We start from the raw sequence: 24542 nt of genomic DNA on the forward strand, positions 1-24542 counted from the left end.
TTTACAGGCTTCCAACAGAAGCTTATCTATGGCCGTTCATAGGAAAGACCTGAAGGAAGTTGAGTGCATTACGTCAGAAAATTCAAATTGAAAGAACACCAGATAAACACCACAGTGGAAAAAAAAACCAACACATAAACAGTAAAATTATTCTTCACTTGCAGTCTTGAATCTCTCCTCACCTTTTTTTTGTTCTCAGGGTCAATCATATTATTTTTTATATATATCTGGGGGGGAAGAGGGAAAGTTTAAAATGTATCTAACATCTGAAAGGCAGTATTTGCAAGTTCCTCTGTAGGAAACCACTAAGAATGAACGCTACTAGCCAAAACCTAGTACTTCTCACTTAATTTATTTAACATATGCATAATAATTATTATACACCTTGAGAACCTTTTGGTTTATGAATTCTCTTCCTCTAGATTTAAGATGCTCAACAGCCACCACAGGAAAATGGAGCGTTTCACTGCCTGCAGTACTGATCTAAACACAGAATTTATACTGACCTGCTTTTGGGGTCTAATTTATTGACAACATATGGCTTTTTAAACTGGGAATATATTTTTATTAAGTGTGCAAACAGTTACAGTTAGTTTAGTAAATATAAACAAACAGGATTGCCAAACAAGTTTATAAAAAGCAAAAGCACGAGCATCGGTTTTACTTCTTATTTACGTTTATATTTTCTGGTTCAATTTTGTGGAAATCAGTCATTTTACACAACCAGTTTTCAGTCTCAAGAGACAAGGGAAGGAATTTGCTTTCTTAAATGAAAACTTATCATTTGTTATCACAAGCTTACCATTCTGGGACAGCATCACATAAACACCGTGCATTTTAAAACAAAATTACTGTCAGTTATTGCCTTCCTATTAATGGATGCCATTATCGGCCCTATAAAAAACCCTGGTTAAACAGTTAGTTGGAATCATGATGAGTACCAACATCACAGAAGGGATCAACATTTTGAGAAAGAGGATCCTGCATCTCTTAATGTGGCATTAATGTAATGAGATGACTTGGAGTTAAGAACAGAAAATGTGTGATCCTCATACTATTTTGCATAATTCCACATTTCTGCCTTGATTTCTAAGCATTTGTAACATTTTGAGCCAACATTCCAAAGATAAGCTATGTTATCTCTTCTATTTTCTAGGTAGCTTTGCCTATTCATCTATTGAATTCACATTCCAGATTATAATTTAGCAGAGTTTCCACGTAGCAGTGAAGGAATGTGAAAAACCTGGTAAAATCCAAGACCAAACACTTAAACACTGTTTGAACAACTCATACAAACACTAGAACATTTTATGGTAAACATCAAAAGTTCTATACTGAAATTTTCAGATCAGATTTTTGAAAAATTTGAGTGAATGGCTCACAGTTCAGGACAGAGGTTGTCCCTGCAGTAATGCATCAGTTTGCTGATGCACAGAACAAATGGGCAAGCTATTGTCTTTCCAATACAGATCATCAGCTGTCAGACTTCCCTTTTCAGTGTAAGGGTTGATTATCTCTGACAACAATCTCTGCTTGGAACAGGACAACAAATGACTATAAATTACAAAACAAGCAGATCTGAGGTAGACATTAGGGTGAACCTTCTAACGGTGCAGGTAATCTGGGAACATTATGCTAACACTTGTTCACTGGTAGATTTTAAGAACTCATGCAATTAAATTCCCATCAGAAGTGAGTTACAGTTTATTTTGCCTTAGAATAATGCACCTTCTACACCATTCCCTACTATCCATGCAAACTGAATTCAGAAAAATAATTATCCAATTATCCTGTTTTTGTCAAACTGATGGATTTACTTTATTACAAATTTCAGATGCAAATTCTGAAGTCACCTGAAAAATACAGTGTAAGCAGTGCAGACTGACCTGCCAGCGTGCCTCAGCCCTAGCTGAAAGAATCTGTCAGAGGAAAGAAAGGACAGCAGTCCTTTCTTACATACTGCCTTCAGCTGCTGTACTAATTTCACAAAAGGAATTATAAAATTAAGATGCCTTCAGAAAGAATAAGGACTCTGTCAGTTGAGCACCAGAAAAATCACAAATTGAACAACAAAAATGAATCCATCATAAAAACACAAGCATGACTTTCCCTGATGTTATTAGCATTCCCAACTTTTATTCATTTTTTCTTAATGGCAAGAATCTCTCTACTAAACTCCCAAATTAGATCAGGATAGGCATTTAAAAAACAAAAAGAAATCTAGACAATTTGACAAGCAAGAAAACTGCTAACTGAGTGCCAGAGTTTCACAATACAAAAGAGCCAGGAGTGGTCACTTCACAAAATAAGAGAGCTCCACATCATTGGGGAACTGAGTGACAAATAAAATCTTGCTGTATTTTGGTCAGGAAACAAAATAGGATTTGCGAACCAAACGGAGTTTTTGCAGAACACTGAGGGCTGGCACTCTTCCTTAATATGCATATCCCATCCCAGCTGTTGCCTTTGCAGTACTTGCTCTCCAAATAGAGAGAAACATGGTATCTGTTCTTGTCATGGAATAGCCTACATAGTTTTCATGAAGCCAAACTAATTACCTGTGGCCCATCTGGTTTAAACCAGCAGCAGAACTCAAGGAGGAAAAATGTGCCAACAACTACTGGTCCTGAAAAGACGGCACGAAATCCCGTCAGACACCCAGGAACAAATGAGCCTGAAAACTGCTGTCCTTTCTTTCCTCTGACAGATTCTTTCAGCTAGGGCTGAGGCATGCTGGCAGGTCAGTCTGCACTGCTTACACTGTATTTTTCAGGTGACTTCAGAATTTGCATCTGAAATTTGTAATAAAATAAATCCACCAGTTTGACAAAAACATATATATCTGAATATCAAAGAAGTAGCTTATTTCAGGACTTGTCATTGTATTTACTGTTTGCATTAAAGGTTCATCTTTAGTATCGTTCCTGTCACATTGCTTCAGCCTCTTCAGAGGAATCATTTATGCAAAAAAATGAACATTCATTGTGTCACCATTTGGTTCTCCTAATTTCCAAACTATTCTAGTAACTTGAGTGCCAGGGCTGAATGCCCAGGCAAGTCATGCTCCAATAGCAGAACATCACGCAAAACAAGCTTGTACCCTAGAGCATATGAACCTAATTTAAAAATTCTAACACACCAAATGTAGGCTTAATTCCTCCTCACAAAAACTAAAATGCTCATCTCCACCACCTTTTTTTTCTTTCTTTTTTTTCTTTTTTTTTTTTTTTTTTTTGGAAAGTTTTCCAACATCGCTCTGAAATTTATGCAGTCATTGCTGGATGGCAGCTGGCTCAGAACTGGTAATTATGAACACCAGACATGGTAAGGAATATATTCTTTTATACCCACTTCTCTTTGAACATCATTAGTTGACCTACAGATTATTTTAATGACTCTCTCCAGTGAGAATTCAAAAGGTGATTCAAAAGGCAATTGTTTCAACACATGAGAGTACAGCCAGACTTCAGTTGCATTAATTTTATATAGTGAGGTGCAGTCTTTAAAAAGCCACTTACTTCTAAGAGTAGCTGTGTTCCTCTCAAGTCATTTCTTAATCTATAAAAAATGCATCGAACTGTTCATAGCTGTAGTCACAGCCATGCTGTACTGGAGCTGACAGCCCAACAAACAGTAGCAAAAACAGAGAAGTTTTCAGCAAGGAAAACATGTGTCCCTTAAAGCCATTAATAAGCATCCAGATTTATTGCAGCTAACAGATCCTAGTCTATAAAGAGATGATGCAACTGGCAGATCTTCACTTGAAGTAAAGCCTCTGCATAGTAAAGAAACAAAACCCATGAGCCCAATGCCATGATATAAAGTATGATTCAGTAGTATTACTATCATTAGAAGAAATTATCAAACTTTTTCCAGTAACAGTTACTCAGAAAGTATTCAGCAGTCATCTCCTATCTAGTTTTCTGCTCTCCTCAATATAAACTTGTATTTCAAGCTGTATCTTGTCATCTAAAACACACATACTTTACAAGTTCTCTAATATGCACTAAAAACTACTATGCCAGTCAGCTGGTCTAGACAGCCCACTTAAGAATCATTTCTATGCCTCCTACACTGCTGAATTTTATGAACAGAACCTGATTTCAAAATCTCCATACATAACTGTACCCTCCATATTCCTGACAGTGCTGTTTTCAGGATACTCACAGGAAAATTAACAACTACAGGAAAGATGGAAGGCAGGGTATTTATTATCTACTAGGCATAACAAATAGAAAACTGGGCTTAGTACAGAAATGTTTTCAGATTTTGCTTTCCACATCTCATTTTTTGTACATTACAAATACAGAGATGGTCTTCCAGCACCGAATTCCTTTATTAGCAAAAACAAGCATGGGAGAGCATCATCGGTGTATACAGTAGCTAATCATAAATAACTGTAAAAGCAATTGTTGTGGGTTTTTTTGTAGGTATTGGTGAAAGCAGAATCCTATTTAATAAACTCTACTTAACAAAACTATTTTTTCCTACAGTATACTGTTATTTGACATAACAATTAGTTTATTTAAACCTTCATCTGAAACAAGCAAGGGATTTTCTGCTATTTTGATCCCTGATATCATTTACTTATCAAAATTTAAAGGATCTCCATCCTGCCCACAAGTTAAGGCAAGGCAGTGAATCTTCAGCAGCTTCTGAATATGACAGATATTTGGTAAGAAAACACAAATTATTTGAATGATTACAAGTGTCCACTCCTAGTCAACTTTTAGAAGATTAAACCACCTATTTCCTTTAACACACATGCAAAACACTGGCTCACTGTGGCATCTACTGAGGTGGGCAACTGCAATGGCAGTAAGCAATTTTCCATCATATACTCCTCCTGTTTTCCAACAAAGTATTCATATATAAATTTGTAGCGAAGGAGAAAAGGAGCATGGCAGCAGAAAGTAAAATCAAGGAACAAATTCTCTGTCCTGCTGCCAATCATAACCCAGATGAAGGACAACAAAAATAAGCAGATTCCCTCTGCTCCCTGAAAAGCTCTGAACAGCAGAAATGAAGATTAAATAGATTCTGCTAATTTTCTTTGTACAACACCTTAGGAAAGAAAGTACTGCAGCTATTTAAGACAGTCACCTCTAGAATGTTTTTTGTAGACAATAAATTGAATAGCTAAAATCTGAATTTTAGAGAAGTGGAAGTTTAGAGGTGGAAAATACTGACATGGTACTTAAAGGAGCTTTAAATAACAGGGAGAGAGATTGTAGATTTTTCTACTCTTACATATTCAAATTTGGACACCTGAAGTAAGGGATTTTGCCGAACTTTGATGAGGAGCACATATTATGTTCAAATATTTGAAGACTGAAGAGTGGTTCAGATTCCTGCAGCTTTCAAATGAAAGCAGCTGCACTACTGCTGTGCATCTCATGAAGCCAATAAAGACAAACGGTTTGATATGGACTATTTGCCAAGACTGCAGCAGTATTACTACGTTTTTTTCCAAGTCTAGAATTAAAAAAAAAAAAGAAAGTGGAAAATAAAAGGCATGTTTAATTCCAGATTCAACAGGGCATTTTTTGCTTGCAAGCAATAAGATATAGAATCATAGAATCATAGAATCACAAGGTTGGAAACGACCTATAAGATCATCCAGTCCAACCATCTCCTCATCACCATTGCCACCACAAGCTACTAAACCACATCACGCAGCACGTCATCCAGACGCCTCTTGAACACCGCCAGGGATGGCAACTCCACCACCTCCCTGGGCAGCCATTGCAGTCCTGACCACTCTCTGAGAGAAATAGTTCTTCCTTATGTCTAATCTAAACCTCCTCTGGTACAACTTGCAGCCATTACCCCGTGTCCTGCTCGTTGCCTGGGAGAAGAGGCCAAATCTCTCTTCACCACAACCTCCCTTCAGGAAGTTATAGAGAGCAATGAGGTCTCCCCTGAGCCTCCTCTTCTCCAGACTGAACAATCCCAGCTCCCTCAGCCGCTCCTCATAAGACTTGTGCTCCAGACCCCTCACCAGTTTTGTTGCCCTTCTCTGGACACGCTCCAGGACCTCAACATTTTGCCTGTAGTGAGGAGCCCAAAACTGAACACAGTACTCGAGGTGCGGCCTCACCAGTGCTGAGTAGAGAGGCATGATCACCTCCCTGCTCCTGCTGGCCACACTATTTCTAATGCAGGCCAGGATGCCGTTGGCCCTCTTGGCCACCTGCGCACACTGTCGGCTCATGTTCAGCTGAGCATCAACCAACAACCCCAGGTCCTTCTCTTCTTCACACTCATCCAGCCACTCATCCCCAAGCCTATAACGCTGCATGGGGTTGTTGTGGCCAAAGTGCAGAATGAGCGAGTGTGTTGCACAGTAAAGTAGTATTTTGCAAACACTTTAGAGCAGGTATTAAAACAGCATTCTAGAACAGCAAATTGAAGAACCTGAATATCAGAACTTCTGTTCTGCAAGATATTTTGGCACAAATAGGAAATCCTTGTTTTTGGCCACCTCTGCTTCCAGCTGCTTAAATGACTTTCATCAGTTCAGTTGTCTGGCTTTCTGTTAGAGTTCCAAGAGCAAATGTTTACTGTTTAAGCATTTCCTTCTTGTACATAGCTGAACAGATTACACAAAGTTTAGCATAACAAAGATTGTAATAATTTGAACTTTAGCAACAATATTTTAAAAAGCAGTTCTCATATAGATGCAAGTAGTTGTCCCTCCCCCAAATCCATTGTTGACAGCTTATACAGAGAACAATTCACACCATTATATAACGGTAGATCTCGATACACAAAACTTACAGGTCTAAGAGACAGCTGAATGCCACAACAAACAAAAAACATGAAGAAACATCCACTCATTCTGACCAGTCAGACTAGCAGTCCAAAGGAGGAAAATTGCTATATAAACATCTATATGTGAATAGCAGAGAAGACAAACAAAACTTCCCAGCTTCTTCAGAAAGGTTCTCTCTCCACTTCCTGCTCCAATAGAAGAACCATTTTTTAATCTAGATAATGTCTTCCTTCCTGAAGAAAGGTTCAGTATACTCTAATTTTCACAGCCCTCGTGCGATTCTGGAAGGATTTCTAATAAGTTTCTTTGGAAAAAAAGACTGAATACTTACAGTTACTAACCATCTTGGAATAATGCTGCCTTAACACCATGAGATGTAATAGGAACCTGCACCAACTGCTTTCTCCCCAACACCCTAAGAAAAAAGAATGCTGTTTCAAAGCTACCAGACACAGTTAGTCTTCCCATTACAAAGAAACAGGAATTTGGAATCAATGCTGCCAAAACTCCTTCAATCCCTACTGAAAAAAAAAAAAAAAAAACAAAGCTAAACCAGTCCAGAATCATTCTTCCCGACTCTTTTCAGGAATGTCAACAGATCTAGTTTCTGTAACAATGAGTACACTATAACAAAGACTATCAAAACAATACGACATGCCATTTGAACGTAAAATACATTATCTTTGATGCCTTAAATCAAAAGCACTTTAAGTCAGAAAAAGAGGAAAATTGCTGAATCACAGTGAAGCACTGTCAGGGCTTTATAATCTCTCTAGTCTAAGTACAGCTATGAAGTAATGTCTTTTGAGATACTTTCAGTTTTTCTGGAAGTCCCTCATCTCATAATGCATATATAAAACAAAAAGACCCGCAGCAAGCAACTTCTCATTGCTTTTAAAAAGTGTAGTGTGAACAACACGTGGCCTTGGCATAATTCAAATCAGTTATCAAATTTTAAAACTTCAGACTGTTTGCAATGTAAAAAGTGCTATGATTTCCAATTTGTCTTCATTAAAAGAGATCAACCACAGCAAGAAGCAGCAGTTAAAAATTATGGTTGGGACATAGCTGAGAATTGAAGAGAAGCAGGAACACACAGAGATTCTGTGTTTCACATACAAATGTGGCAAATTGCTCAGAGCAGGAATAAAACAGCCACGTTATCTCTTAGAGACTGTTCTATCATATGAATGCTGTGTCAGTTTTAGATAAGTAATGAAATCCATATCAGGCTCTAAATTTAACAGTACGACCATCTTCAGTGTTTTTGACATTGTTTTGGAAATGTTTGTCCGGTATTTTGATTCAGGTTAAAAATTTTATTCGAGGATGAACGCATGCCCGTAAAGTCTCAATCTAAGAACAGAATGCCAAATCCTTCAGCTCCCTTCATCCCTTTTCTGTTATATTCCCCACCTACCTTTTTTAATCTTAACTAAAAGAAAAACTTCTTCAGATTTTTGGCTTGCCTCAAACTTTAGTAGGAAGGCTTAACAATGAAAGTTTTCAAAAGGTATCTACTAACAAAGACTAAGGTTAGCTTGAGTCTCAGATACACAGCCTGCACAAGGAGCAACTCACAGCTCAAAGGAAACAAGGGAAAGCTGTATCTGTGCTTCCTTTGTTCCTGGGACAGAGGAAGGAGGTTACAGAGTGTACTCTTTCCTTCTTCTCCCAGTGGCTCAGCTCTCCTTCCTTGCACTCTTCTGCAAAACAGGCACTTAGGGGGCACTTACTCTGTCACCCAAATACATTAATAAAGGTGTTGCTCTTCCTTTCCTCCTTGCAGTGTCCTCCAAGCTCTCCTCAAATGAGACATTATCTATTTTTTAGCATTTTTTCTTTCTTTCCTCTAATCACTCCATTTTTCTAAATCTTCCAATAAACACAATACTCCCAAACAGTTTTCCACGAGACTTCCCAGCACTGGAAAGTGTAATATTTGCCTTTCGTCACCCTGACATCCCTGTGCCAATCATCTCAAAATGAAAAGTAATTATCCCATATACCACATTCTGCAAGGACTGCTCAATCACCTCTGATTTGTACTGGTAAGCATGTTATTAAGATACAAGTAAGAACAGAGGCTATTTTGTATGCTGCTATTTAATATTGTCAAGTTGGACTTGATAGAAATACCAATGCATAAAGCCACCTTGTGTTCCTTCAGGCTTCTTAAACAATTGAATCAATCTGTTCTTAAAATTGTATTCCATGTACTCTAAGCAGGACTGATACATTTGAAACTCCAAGCACAAACAACAGTAGCAATCACTAGTTTAACACACTGTAACACTAACTGTGAACTCTTAACAGTAATGAAATGACCGGTGCAAAAATGCAGCTCCATCCTACCCTCGGAACATGACAAAACAAGTTCTCACTATCTTAAATGTAATCTTTCTTTATAAAGAAAAATAAAGCTGTCAGTGGTATGTAAAGCAAATCAAAGGGTTTCTTGCATTTATTTCAGATTTTACTCTTCACTTAGAGATTCTATACAACTTCAGGAGAAAAAATGATCTCCTATTCAAGGAGCAGCCACTGCCTTGCAACCTCAGGATAGGATTTGTAAAAGAATACCCATCATATAGAACATAAACAGCTTATTCAAAGCACCTATATGTAAGTAAAGAACACGGTGTTATATTATGAAATCTGTGATGAAGCCAATACTATTTTTATTGCTGCTTTGTTCACAGGCTCCTACTTCATCAGACAATAAAACTCTGAGGAAAGTCAACAATCTGTAAATACAGAGTTATTTCACACAATTTTCAGCAGGAATAACAGCTTTTTATGACTTAACATCCACATAGCTGATCCTTAACACTGTTATGCTGTGTCTTAAATCTGTAATAAACTATAAACGCTAGAGATGTCCTGATTGCATTTTAATTTCAGAATGCCTATGAAGACAACATCCTATCTGAGGATCCTCAGACCTTTTGCCTGCCTTTACTCAGTGCAGAAACAAAAAAGGAGTGTTACTGAAGGGGTTGCTGAGCCTGAACAAACTATGTAACCATCCAATCAGGTTAAATTCAGCTAATTGCAAAAGGCAAAGGTTGCTATTCAAATTCAAAGCCTTTTTTTTTTTCCAGTGAAAAAGCATTCCTGAAGTATTATAAAGTTTAGCGAAGCAAAGAAAATAACTCAATCTCTTTGATTTGCAGTCTTAAGAAGACAGGTGCAGCCAAATATCAAGTCTCATTCATATTTTCCTTGTAATGACATATTTAACCTCCAGCTAATACCTATATTCATGTGCTTTTTTAAAACACCGGTTCCTACTTGAAACAAAACAACAAAAACTAACACCACAGCAAACAAACTAGCCCCAAAAATAGAAAAATAGAAGCAGAAAAAGGAAACATTAGTTTCACATTAGTACCACTAGCAAATCAGAAACCAGACTACAACATAAAAAGTAGCCTCTTCCTGCACAGCTACAATATTTGAAGAGGCTTGCAATACTATTTTCACAGAGAGGATGGTGATGCACTGGAACAGGTTGCCCAAGGAGGCTGTGGATGCTCCATCCCTGGAGGCATTCAAGGCCAGGCTGGATGTGGCTCTGGGCAGCCTGGTCTGGTGGTTGGCACATAGCAGGGGGGTTGAAACTAGAGGATCAGTGTGGTCTTTTTCAAACCAGGCCATTCTATGATTCTGTGATTAGTAATAAAAGCCTATATAATATCATGTTCAGAATTTTTTACGGCAGGAATTTTACTGAGGCCAGGATTAGTCAGCGCAAACAGAGTTACCCTTCATCACCAATTATTCAGTGATCAAGAGCAAAACTTATCTGCCCACACCTTGCTGTTTTAAATACAGTGCTCATTTAATTTCTACCTGCTTCCACATCCATACATGCTAAAAGCAGTAACACGCTCTAACATTTTGAGATAATCTGTTGTAAGACAGGCTGGAAGTCTTCAGCAAACCATCTGCACAAGCAACCATTTACATAACACAACAGCCCTAGCACCTTTTCTCAGAGGCACACAAGACTCATCCCAACGGTAGTTGCTGCATAATATCTACACACAAACAGTGTCCATCACAGCTTTGTTTTCTGCTTTTTCTCTTGCAAATATGATGCACTTCTTGGACATCCAGTGGATGGAAATGTGAGCCATCTGATTGTGTTTGATGCTGAGGTAGCCCTCTGTGACAGCAAAGCTTGTTGGATTCCTGCCTCCCCATCAGCCTCTACATGCATTGACATTTCACTGTTTATACTAGTATAACTTTCTCCGGACAATGCCGTAAACAGATGCATTTTTAAATGCTCTATACAGATAGATGAAATGTCTGCTGTTTTCCCCCTCTTGTGAGGATTTCCTGTAGTTCAGAACATTTCAAAAGCAAACCAAAAGTCAAAGGCTTTACAGGATACTTTGTTATGCAAGCAAGCATCAGACAGTGGATCTCTTAGTTTAAGTTGCTTGCAAAAACTGCATCCAAAAAATTAAACAAATGACCCAATATGTTTTCTTCCTGCACCATACAAGTGATCTCATGCACAACGATGCATTTTCCAGACAGTTTTTCCTGAAGCAAACCGATATTTTTAGCTCTTAAAAGTGTCTCTTTTCAGATAGTGTTTGCTGCCAGACTGCTTTGATCTTAATGCATATCAAAGGAGTATAAATTACAAATTCCTAAATAAACTGCTTACATTTAACTATGCACTCTCTTTAAATTTTAATCAGGGTAGAACACAAAAGAAATAATGTTTCAGCTCCTAGGATCCCAGCTGGGTAGGATATTCCACGTCTTCTTTATCAGTCCTTTGCCAGCTGCTGAACTCAGAGATATTATTTGATTCTTGATGGTACTTATTTCCATGCCTTTTGCTGTCTTTTTGGTTAACAGTCTACAGTGACTCCAACAAATAAAGGATATAGATGCATTAAAGGATGCTTCAACCCTGTGTAAGTCTTAAAATTCAAATCAAGAGACAAAAAATAAGATAGTCAATACGCAATGGGAAGCACATTTCAGTAGAAGCTTTCTTATCCTGTAAATCAGGATTTCCACGCACAGCTACTGTCTAAAAAGTAAAGGCAGAAAAAATAAAATCAAGATTCTTCTTACATTTATCATTAAATCCAACATATTTATAAGCTTTAAAGCAACTGTGGATTGTATATATTTTAGGATGTTTCCATAAATGATGGATGTTTTTGACTTCCTGTCTACCCAAGAAGTTGAAGTGTTTCTTCTAGTTACCACAGTACAAGGACAAGAATGGAAGACTAAGGTAGATGTCCTACATAACAGTATTAATCTAACAGAACGTGACTGATCTATTCTCTTTTCAGCGGTCTCTTTTCAGCGGAGACACGACAAGGGGAAACGGCCATAAACTGGAGCATAGGAAGTTCTGCTACCAATACGCAAAGGAACTTCTCCATGGTAAGGGTAACAGAATGCTGGATGGGCTGCCCAGAGAGGTTGTGGAGTCTCCTTCTCTGGAGATATCCAAGACCCGCCTGGATGCTTTCCTGTGCAACCTGCTGTAGGGGGCCTGCTTTGCAGGGGAGTTGGACTTGATGATCTCTGGAGGTCCCTTCCAGCCTCTACAGTTCTACGATTCTGTGATTCTCCTGCACAGAGGTTTATGAATATATCCCAAAAACACTGGGAATACATAAAGAAACAAACTTGTTTAGAGGAACAAGAACTTTCAATCCTCTCATATAATCCATGACTGTTATTTTCAAGTGCAGGGAAACGGAAATACTTTACTACCCCTTTACAGAACAAAGCCATCAAGGAGCAGGAGTGTAATATATGTTCCAGGTCAAAAACTGCACCTTGGATAGACAGCTCTTCCCATCTCTAGCAGGGCAGCCCTGAATCCCAATTCACAAAGGTTTTGGAACTGTGAACCCCCTAGACTGTCAATATTCAGCACAGCTACAGGAGTGGCAATAGCTACAGGAGGTCCAAACCTCAGCGCAGTGTTAGACTGTTAAGCAGCATGGAAAGATACTGACAGAAAATCTTGGCCAAAACAAAACATGAATGCAGAGAGCTTACAGCAGCTTCCGCTCCTGCTTTAGGACTGTGACTGTATTTAAACAGAACAGACGTATGTCATTCTGGGTATGAAAATGAATCTGGTAATAGTAATAGGTGTCACAGTGAGCAGTTATCTTCAGGCTTGTGCTGTTTCCACATGCTCCCAAATGCCAAAGGAAGTGAATGCACCTCATTGTAACCACTATTAACAGCAGTTACTTAAATTTTACCTCTGCATGCATTAGCATTTTAAATGCATTTTTCTGATCAAGTGATTGATAAAGCGTTTCAGAAAAAAGGTTTTAAGTGTTCTCCTTTGCTTTATCTGTAACATTACAATTAACAGGAACAGAAAATTGCTTTAAAAAGGAAATACCAGTATGAAATGCAAATCATAAGACAGCAGCATGAAAGATTAGAATAAGTGACAGGCAGGAGAGAAGACCTAGTTCTTTCTCATTATTTTTGATTTAACCACGGCAGGAGAATCTCAAAGTATTTCTGTTATCACCCCTGAATGTTCATGTGACACTAAGGTGTACTAACTGCAGCAGAAATGCTAAGTCATAACCTGAACCAGTGATTGAGGACCTAGTGGGAAGGGAGGGCCATCCTAGGGGAGCTCAGGTGTATGCAATGCACCTGAGTGACCGGAAGGAGTGGAGCCAGGATCCACCCCTTCCCAGAGCTCATTTAAGGGTTGGCGGTGGAGATAAGGAGTATCTTGCTGGCGATCTCTGCCTATCTGAAGTTTTTTGAAGGTAAGCAGTTTCTTTCCTTTAATTCTGTGTCTATGACTGTTGCATTTGAGCAAGTCTTTATTTGCTGTAGTAGCCTAGGACCTTGCTGCTCTGCTGTTGTTGCTATGCTTTCTGTTATGTTACATGACCCCATGGTGTTCCAGAAAAATCCCAAGAATGACTATTAACGGTTTCTTAATGTTGCAAAAGTTCTTGTGAGCAGGGATTGGTTTTTCATGATTTGGTTTCTGCATCTATTTCTAAAGAAGCACTGAAGTTGTTACTGTGGTGTAATGATTCAGTACAAAGTGTATCGCTCTTCAGTTTACTGAGACCTGTGCCAGCGCTTCATTGGGTAATAACCATGATAGTCATTCAGTTTCTAGAACCTTCTCAATAGTAAAAAGCTTTCATTTTCACAGTAAAGCCATCAATGGATTACAAAGCTTCTAAACTTTTATATTATGAAGCAACCTGAATGACCTATCAACCTTTTCTTGACAGAGAAAGCCTACCTTCCTGAGGGTCCCATTTTACTAGCTACACAAATAGCTCTCAAAAGCCACACAAAAACAACTAAGATAATAAGGAACAACACAGCTGCCCAGGAGCTCTATCTAACTGCAACATGTAATGCCTCATCCTGATCAAAAGCTCCCTTTTCTAATATCCTCAACGTTCTATGTAAATGCTATAATTTCTACCACCTCCTCATTCTATTGTGCTGTCTAGAAGAGGTTGCAGACTTACATGATGCAACAAAGAAAAAGGAATATCACATGCAGGACTGTTGTCCTATAAATACTTCAGTGATCTAGCTAGAGTATGGTCTCAGGACTTTTCTTGGCCTGAGTTGGATTTGGTGCATGACAAGGTTTTGTGTGTTGCCACACACCAAACAGCCTCAGAATTATAAGCTGCATATTCTGAAGCAGGAAAGATAGGAGAAAATACAGAGCATGGAAAAGAATGGGGAGCAAACCATATACCCCACATGGGGGGGGGGGAGGCAATACACAGTGCACAGAGTCTGGTGTTTTCAGAGACTTGAATCTACTCTCTTAATGCCACAGTGACCTAGAAACACAGTATTGTTCTGAAGACTGTCTCACACAGTACAACATGAACGCTAGCACTGAGGTAGAAACAGAGGGCTTTGACTGACTGCTTCACCAATTCACACGGAATTAATCTTGTTTGCTTTTGCTATAATATTAACAGATAATTTATTCCTCTTTGCCCTTGAAAAACTGGTAGGCAGCAGCATGTGGAAGGAAAGGGATTTTACATTACATCAGCTGCTTTATTTGAAAGGTATAAAATATTTGTACCATGTAACAGTGAAAAAATAACTTCAGATAATATTCAAAAATTTTAAATAATTTTAAAAACCCTCAATCATACTTTGAGACAATCAACTCAATTAACTGCACTCAGATTTCATCTAGCTACTGAAGAATGAAATAACAGGTGGGTATCACATTGGAGCTTGCTTTCCTGTGTAGGCAAGGAACATGTATCCTATAGTCAGGACTTGGTTTAGAGGGGGTTATATCACTAACTGACAGCTGAAATGTCATCAGAATTATAGTGGCAATGTGAATGGCTCTCAGAACAGTGTGATATTTTTAGTCACTGACTACACATTGTCTAAATATTTTCAATAGGCAGCATTTAAGCTCTGCACAGATCCTGGTAGGCAGAAGTGTTTAGTTCCCCCTTAGTGCTGGGGGACTTCCCCACAAAACTCAATAAAACACTTCCTGAGATCATTGCAGAGAAAAGGCCAGCTGCAGAATACCCAAGGCATTTACAAGCTTGTTCAGGCATTCCATTTTTGTCAGCCTTTTTGGCAACTTGAAAGTAAACACTCAAAAAGATTAAGGCAGTCTACAAGAAATTTAGTAACTTGTCCAAAAACTCCCCCCCCAAAACTGTGCTGTTGTAAAGCAGTATGACTGTGAGCCTGTTCATGAAATTACATGGTTCACAGTAAGAGAAATCAGATGTGATCAGTATTTTTTTGTGGCCTCATAACTCACCTAAAATTGCCTAACAATAGCTCTCCATGTAAGACTAACTCACCTTACTGGACTTTCATGCGCAGATGCAAGGCTGCTGGTTGAAGAAAAAAGGAAATGTGGGAAGAAAAATCTCTTACTGCTGACTATGCAAATATTATCAGCCTTTCCCAGTTACCATTATCAGCAAGTCAAGCCCAGTAAGCCAAAAAGAATTGCACAACCACAAGGAGATAGCATTCCATCAGGTAAAATTCAGAGATAGAGAACAAAAGTGACGTAGAATCATTGTATGTGTCTTATCTGATGCCTATTCTACAGTTAGCAGAACCATTTGTAGCACTCTGAACCACTTTCTGTGTATGCAAGACTCTACAATGGGTCTTGCTTTGTCACCCTGCAGTATATGACAAAAACCTCACCTTAAACAATGAAAAGGCCCATCTTAAACAACTAGCAGGGATTTGGTACTCCTTATTCAGAGTTGAGAGACTGCAATGTACACTTCTACACTTGGCTTATCTATGGTATAACAGAGACTCTAATTACAGGGACCCATAATTTGAGGAACAAGGAAAGAGATATTGGAGTACAGTACCCATATTGTCACAGTTATCTATGAGATAATGCTTTCCTTGCAATATGTCCTTGTAATGCTATTGCATACCATAAGTACTTCTACATAGTAGGGCAGCATATAACTACGCTCACAATGCAAGGATGCCATGCATTTTTTGACATGAAAAAGTATCAAAAAATGAACAAATGTTACCAAGTAGTTCTGTTCATAGCAGGCAAACCTCCTGCTGAAAAAGCTTTGTGACATTAGCATAGCCTACATTTCAGTTTGAAATGACAGCACTGCAGTTCTGTCGCTCTGCTGACATCATGAATCACCTTCCACCTACATGGCTTCAGTTCTATCTGCTTACTCTTACATGGATATAATCACTGATCGATTACGTGAAACCTGGAAGGGTGAGATGTAAATCTCCTAAAACACAGAAATATGCATTTCCAATGGCTTCCCAGAAATAGTAGTACTAGAGATGTACAAACTAGAGAAAAAAAAATCACAGCTTTACTATATGTGTCTTGAAGACAATGTAGTATCTTTTCTTAAAAGTGTAAAAATATAAAGAGGATTCAAATTCTTTTTGCATATATTGAAATTCTCATTTTCCAGGTATGTTTTGATTTCGTTGTTCTTGGTTTTTCTTGCTTTTTTGCCTGCCAACAAATCTAAACATAGAAAGTAAATCTCTCTGCTATAAACACTGAAAGATATGAACTGAATACTGCTAGTGCACCGAAGAGCACATCCATATCCACTGGCACACCTATTGGATACAAATCACTGCACAAATAAACACAATAATTACTAAGAAGATAATATTTAGAATTGCTAAAATCATTTTCTGTACAAGTGAACAACTAAGTCAAACCAAATAATTTTAGAAAAGACAACCCTATTATAGAAGAAGAGTCCAATCTTACTTGATTAAAGACGAGCATTATCTATCATAGGTGAAATTATGCCCAGGGGCTCAGAAAGCTTTTTTTATGTGCTATTTTTGTGACAATTCTTTTCACTCCTTGGCAACAAGTTATTAAACTCCACAACTGCTTTGCTCTTGTTCTCCTGGAAGTTTTCACTAGACATTATGGGGTTAACACCATAGCAGGAAGTCCCCCTGCAACTTACTTTGATTTCAAAAGTTATGATGTATTTATGCTCACATATAGTACTAAGACTATTCAGTGCAACATGAATCAAGCAATCAAACTCAAAGAATTTCTTACTCATTTAAGTAGCACAGCTACAAATAAAGCTTTCAATTTTACAGTGTATCAAATAACAAAGTATTTCTTGTCTGCAACATGCTGCCTGCATAGGAATACTTACCCTGCTGCAACTGCCGGAGGTATGACTAGTATGAGTTTTAGTTGTGCTTCATGCAGAGCTTCAGAAAGGTGAATGAGCAAGTGTATCAACTCCCTGAAATATAAACATGCTGTTATAGGGACAGACAGAAAACTAGTCTTACTGGTTGACAAAAGCACGATTACCAGTAACAGTAGAAATACTTGAAAAGATGCAGCAGTCAAGAGATCCAAATGCAATTTCTAGTGGATGATTTTAGCATTTAAAAAAAAAAAAAAAAAAAAAAAACCAAAGATGAATCAAAGACTTACCTCCTTATGAGATTAAAAACACTGAACTGCTGGAGGTAGTCTTAATTTTATTGTAGCCAGTGATCACGTTAGGGATAAAATGTTTTATTTTAATACGATTATTCATTGTTAGCATGTAAATATGATATATGCTATCAGAGCAGGCTACTCCTTAGAGTCCTATTCAATAAAAAGGATGAATCAATGGAAGAACCAAATACTGTTCTGAAACAAGCAATTGTTGCATAGGTTCGAGTTAACTCCGTGCTATTACAGAAAAGTCTGAGAATTCATAGAGGTTTTCACAGCAAGATGTGCAATCTTCAAGGTGTATTTATGAGGCCTGCTTTTAGAAACATTTCTGTTGCTGTTTCAAGTGTTTTTTTAATAGATTTGTTTCCCAACACTTTACTGTATAGCCACAAAATAAATGCCTGGAAATGCCATTTCTGGAATTATCATCTCCTATATGCATTAAAGATTTTTCTCAAAAGTTGATCTCCACATCCTAATTTCAATAGGAAAATAAGCTCAAAATTTTTCTTCACATAATCTATTTTGAGATCTTTCTTTCAAAAGGTGATGTAAATAGCAAATCCTTCAAAAGAGACTAGGAAAATAAGAAAATTTAAGTTACTTTTATCTAAGGAGTCCAATGAGACATTCAATTCATGCCATAAATAAGGCCATCCTGTGTGCTTCCAAGTCATTTCATTCCTCAAAACACTGACTTCTATAATTACCTGCCAGCAGAGATCCAAGAATGCAGACAGAAGGATATCTGCAGTGAGTTCTAGACCTGTTTAGAGCTATGCTTAAACTTGAACTGAGTAAAAAGCAACTTCACAACCCATTCCAGCAGGTGGCAAGTATTAGAGCAGGCTATACACTGGAGGTCATCTAAGTTGTTTGCTCCACTTATTTATCAAACTGGATTAGACCAGAACTTTCACAGACTACTTCCAGTACTGCAGTCCCCATCAAGGTATTATCATCCCAGAGATATTGTTCTAAAATCACTGATCTTCCATTTAATCATCTATCACGGTAAAGATGCTTGACTTGCACAGTATAGATGCTATTCAGAATAATTAAGAAGTTTTACTTGCACTGAAACAGTTTAAGAAACAACTTAATGCCAGATGAAATCCTACAAAAACCCATTTCTCTTGGATTCTAACAACAAAAAGTTTTATCACTTTCCCAATATAATCAGTATTTTGCAGTTACAATCTGAGAGTTGGCTGTGCCAAACAACTCCCATGCAGTGGAGGCACAAAGTTATAGGAATCAGCGCTTAGTCTACCTGCAGCATTCTTCTACTGAGAAGTAGCAGCTTTACATTCCATTCTTCACAATATGCATTCTGTATTAAGAGTGTCACTATTCAGACAAACCAATTAAGCATGGAGGAATTCTTTTCCAGAGAAAGCATTAAAAAAATTACAATGCTAAACTAAACAGACTCTTCTTGACTCCCACCATATGTATCACAACCCCCACATGACAGTCTTACTGCAGTCTTACTGAAAACTATAATCAGTGTTAAAACTAGCTAAGCCCTTTTTCCTACAGATTTTTGTCTCATGGCTAAGTGACCTTTTAACTAGTTATACTTGAAGTAGTATGAATGTACCCTTTATTAGATGTCAGAGAAGCTACTTACAAAATAAACTTGATTGAAATCAGTTCCTCTGGTATTGAGATTATCCTGTGCCATCACTTCATCAGCAGGATCTCAATTCTCTTTCTGAATGCCTCTGTTAACTTGCACGACCTCTGAACTGCACAAAATATTTTCTGACTAAATTGGAAAGGCATACCCTGTCATATAGAAATCCTGCAACTGCAATGAAGGACAGAGATTTGTGGCCTGATATAGGATCAATGGAAAGTTTGAACTGCTGTTTTATTTTGTAGAAAGCACAAAGCACAATAAACTAAAAAACTAACCCTATCCAAATAGCTCCCACTTCCTCTCCCCCAAACAAATCTAAACAATATAGCCTTGGCCAGGAAAAAAAAAAAATTAGCTTCAACTTGGGCCAGGTCAGGGAGTGAAAGGGTATCAGGATAACTGCAGATTATTACTCAAGAAACCTAGGTGAACATCTACTCACTAACCTGTCAAGCCAGGTCTCAGCCCTGAGATCTCTACTGCAGATCAAATAGGATCAATGGTTATGGCTGAAGACTTCATTTTGGTTAACTTCTATTTGTCAGCCAAGATAGATTATATAGACCAAATGTGCACTCTTGCCTCCTCCCCTAAACAGCAATAACAGAATGCTCATTGATTGTGTGCTACAAATTAAAACTTTGCTGTGCCCTAACAGTGCTTTCCAGTGTGCTACCACAATCTTTTCCCACATTGTCACTGGTAATTTTGTGAGGACTGTTGACATTTTAAAAATTATAATGAGGTATGGGTAATTAGGAATAGAATCACTCTTTCTGAAAAGTCCACATTAAATATTTACCGGAGACTTCACCCTTGTCAAATTTTACTTCGTAGTAGTAACTAAGACACTGGCAGCTTTAAGACCATCATGAGCTAATTAAGATCTACTTCAATCCTATGCTATTAGGCCTTCTATTATCACTGCTTTTTGGAAGGTTGGTTGCTTTGTTTTTTGTTTTTTGTTTTTTGGTTTTTTTTATGTTCCCAATTTCAAAGTATTTTTTCCCTTACAAAGTATGCAAATTTCCTTCATCCAAGGTCTGAGAAAGAGTTATTTTTTCAGAACTCACTTTTTCCAACACTGTCAGTCCATTGTGTTTGGGACATCTTGTAACAGTTCACTTCAGTGCATAAAAGTGGGCTGTCAGGCTGTCTGAAAGGCACTGCAGAAGATACTGCTACATTCTTGTCTTCAGTTACGTGACCCTTCAGAACTCTCTAACTTTCCAACTTCTGCCACTTTCTTTTGTAAGTTAATAGTCAGTGCTCCCTGAAATTTATGCCTTGTCAAGAAAATTGGACAGAATAAAGCTGTCTACTTCAAGAAGAAATTGCTCTTTTGTGCCATTTCATTGCCTAGTTAATACCAGAAAACTGGAGTGAATTATGGCAAATCTTTGATTAATAGATTAATTTTTCAGGGACTAACATGAAGGATAGAAGTGCCAGAAGAGGTTTTTGCTCCTATACTCCTACCAACATTAATAAGATGTCTGAAGGTCATCTTCTGCATGATGCCAAGTGCCTGCAGCATGCGGTGGGTGAAAAAAAAATTGTGTTTTTCAGATTGATCCTCTGTGATGGCAGTGCCATCTGTCAGCTAATGCCAGACAAAGCAGAATAACATGTACACCTTCACATACACTATCAGATTCTGGTGAAAAAGGCATGAATGTGCCCACAGGTGTCTGGGGAAAAAAATAAAAATAAATCCATGCATAATATTAGCAAAAGAGACATTGTCCTGTCTGGCTGTTATAATTAAACTGAGAAAGCGGAAGTTTTCCTGTTTAGTTCACAATTTCCACCACATGCATTTCTAACTTGAAATGCCACGGTTTAAATAACTTGGAATATTCTGTTGTAAAATCAATCAATGAACTTTTAGATTTAAAAAAATAAATTAATTAAGAAGCGGGTTTGAACTGTAAGGGACAGTAAAATGTATTAGAATTGAGGTATTATTTGCACAAGAAATTTCAGCTGATTTAAGTTTTTGTTTAGAAACTCATTTCCTATGTGTTAGAATCAAAGACATGAAGCTGAGTACTTTTTCATTATGCAATAATTGTCAGCATGAGAGAAAAGAGCATCAGTTAGATTCAGTCATTTATCTCACAAATTTGTCTTATATCAGTAATCAGGAGCTTCTATTCTTGCAAACCACAGAAAAGAAGTAGGTACCTACAGAGGGTATCTCAAAGCATCTGTACTGGACTTCTACATGAGCCTGAACTGATCAGTGTTAGGCTCCTGCAGCGTAGGTCCACACACATCTCAATACAATTCAAGTTCTTCAGATAGAATAGATGGTATTTCAGCACCTGAATATAAGAATCTAATGCCATTTATTTACACCCAGGAGTATACAAAGCATGTATGCAGAATTGTTGGCTAAGTTTCAAGGCATCCAGGGCCCTCATACCCAAAGCAAACAGCCATAAATTAAGTTGATTACATTTTTTAACATAAAGCCAGGCAGCCACATTTAGGCACATAATTCTTTCTCTTCCGCAAAATTTACACAGTAAGTTAACAAATAAGTGTTATATAAAAGAAAACAGCATGAAGGACTGGTATAATTTAAGACTTCACTTCTGCTGAGCATTATGGAGCAGGAAAAAAAGCAATCCTAACCCTAAATAAGAATCATTACAATTACAATATTCTTAGTCTTGAAAACAAACAAGGATTAAGCTAGCTCTGCTTAAGAATATGTAAACAGAAGATACAGTGGGCCTCAGACCACACTATTTCACTTCTTCTGGAGTACCAGCTAGGATAAACAGGAAACTGAAAGTTCTTCTTATGCAACTATTTATTCCTTGCAGGAGGAAATCTTATCTGTTTCTGATGTTGGAGTGAAAACCGAAAAAAAAGCAAGATCTTTCTAGAAACATGCAAAGAGCTGAAAGGAAAGTAGATAAATTTGCTTGTTCTTAAAAATCCTCAGTGATTACAGGTTCTCAGTGATGCTGGTGAGAGACCTTGCAGGCTTCAGAATCCTTGTGCAGTGCTAGCACTGTTACTGTTACCTACTTATATAAAGATGCAATGGGTAGAGCAAATGATGTAAGGATGTTATCAGGCTTCTTGAATTCCACTAAAGTTCAGGTTCAGCTAGTAAAAGGAAAAGGAAAAAAAAAAAAAAGAAATAAAAAAGGTATTTCATAGAAATACTGATCTGAATCAGGAAAGCCTACACTATCTACCTAACAGTTAATATCAGTACCTCATATGGAGCACAAATAATTTCTATTCTATTAAGGCTTTACATGTCTGAAGGTTAAAGGGTCATTTCTGTGTTGATACGTTCCCATCAATTGTCCCCAGCTCTTCTACTGTTAAGAATATGCTTTATACTGATGTTTATCGCTTTGGAAAAGCAGACACGGATCATGTATGAATCATGTTGCAATACTGCCACTCTGTGGGCTGAAGATGTCATGGCTCTACCCCTTCCTAGCAGGGATGAGCAAAGCAAAGTGTGGGTAGCCCATGCTTACTGATTTATCAGGACTAATTCTACTCTGCTATTCAAAGGCTGAAAGTAAAAGCATTTATTCAGAATGCTTGTCACTGCTTGGCTTCTCAAAGACATTCTGCAACTTAATCACCTCAACCACATCTAGGGCAGTGGTGGGTAAACACACGAGTGGGTTTACAGCTAAGCACTTAAATCAAAACTGGTGTTGAAGAGACAAAAAAAGAAATAGTTTATAACCTTTATTTATACTCAGGTTTTTCTGCCAAACATACACTTTCAGACTTCTGGTTAGGACAATTTTGAAGTCTTGCTTGTTTGCAGCCATGTCTAATCAAACATTACTGACTCAGAACACATGAGGCACTCACCGTTCTGCTCCTTGAGAATCACCTTCTCTTCCTATTCCTGTTTAGCAATAACTAAAAGACGTTGAACATGTAGATCAGCTACTCTAAAGTTCTAAAACTGTTGTGCCTGCAAAAACTGAAAGCCAGTTTCTCCATAGGTTTGCTTCAGGTTGGGGATTTTCATTCTAATTTCAGCACATTCAAAAGACCTTAATATAAAATCCAGGAAGATTTCCTAATTAACTCAAAGTCAGTGCTATTTATCCAGTAACACATATCAGTCAGTGTGACCATAAAGGCCAATGCCAGCACCTGAGCACACATACAGTTGAGGTACTCTCTTCATCCTTGTTCAACAGTAACATCTTGCACAACTGAAATTTAAAAAGTTGATGTGGTCTGCTAATTCCACGCATTGCAAATGAATATTAATACGTAGCCTTTGAGTTCACGTAGAACAGTTTTAAGACAAGTGGAACAAGAGTTAAGTGTATTTATTTACAGAAAATGACAAATTCAAGTCAACGTGGACTAATTAAACTTTCAGAAGATACTGTAAAAGAGGCAATTCTTATAATTGTATCCTAAAGACTTATACTTACTTTTGCTTTTGATTTCCTAGCTGACTCCAAACTTCAACTACAAAGCCATCAAAATTTTCATTCTAAAAAAAGAAATTGACAACAATATACACTTCATCACCACGCTTATTCATTATGCTTGCAGAGATAATGCAATATTGAAGCACACAATCAGTTCAGCTGTTCTAGCAGTATTACAGATCGAGCATGCTTCATATTCTTACAGCAATTTCATCTCAAATGCATCATTTCATGAAGAAGTCAAAGTGAAGCACAAATTGTATAACTAAAATTCAAAAGTAGAAAACCTCTATTAGTTATGCATGACTGACTTTTACTCTCACAGGATAAACCATTGGGAAAAATGCAGCCATTAATGAAATATGGTTGTTAAGCAAATCAATTGAAACACATTTACATGTATATTGGGAAAAAAAGTCATGAGCCATTGACTCTAAACATGTAAATACTAAACTGGAAAAGTCATTATTCTAAACATCTCCAAAATTAATCTTTCTTATGGAAGCTTGTTTACTGTGATCAAGGATATCGCCAGACTTGAGCACCCATTCCTTAAGAGGTTAATTGTTACAGAGGACCTAAAATTGATGCGGCAGTTATAAATTTTAAGAAAGTATTCAGTTCACCTCTTCATCCATTTTCCTCTAGAATGCAGAAGATTTATTTACGTCTTACAGCAAG

General features: G+C 37.6%; 1 protein-coding gene across 5 annotated transcripts in view; it reads right to left on the bottom strand.

The window, feature by feature from the left end:
* Nucleotides 1-24542, bottom strand: part of CHID1 (chitinase domain containing 1) — a 127492-nt gene that overhangs the window by 93374 nt on the left and 9576 nt on the right. For all 5 annotated transcript variants that reach the window (XM_042884545.1, XM_042884544.1, XM_042884540.1 and 2 more), the window contains exons 7-8: nucleotides 23862-23923; nucleotides 17476-17568 (exon numbers count right to left, since the gene is read on the bottom strand). In XM_042884545.1, the coding sequence (XP_042740479.1) occupies nucleotides 17476-17568; nucleotides 23862-23923 (155 nt within the window). The remainder of the gene's footprint in view (nucleotides 1-17475; nucleotides 17569-23861; nucleotides 23924-24542) is intronic.

This window comes from Lagopus leucura, unplaced genomic scaffold (assembly GCF_019238085.1).
Source record: "Lagopus leucura isolate 7727_CA_CO unplaced genomic scaffold, USGS_WTPT01 Super-Scaffold_100044, whole genome shotgun sequence".
Taxonomy (NCBI): Eukaryota; Metazoa; Chordata; class Aves; order Galliformes; family Phasianidae; genus Lagopus; species Lagopus leucura.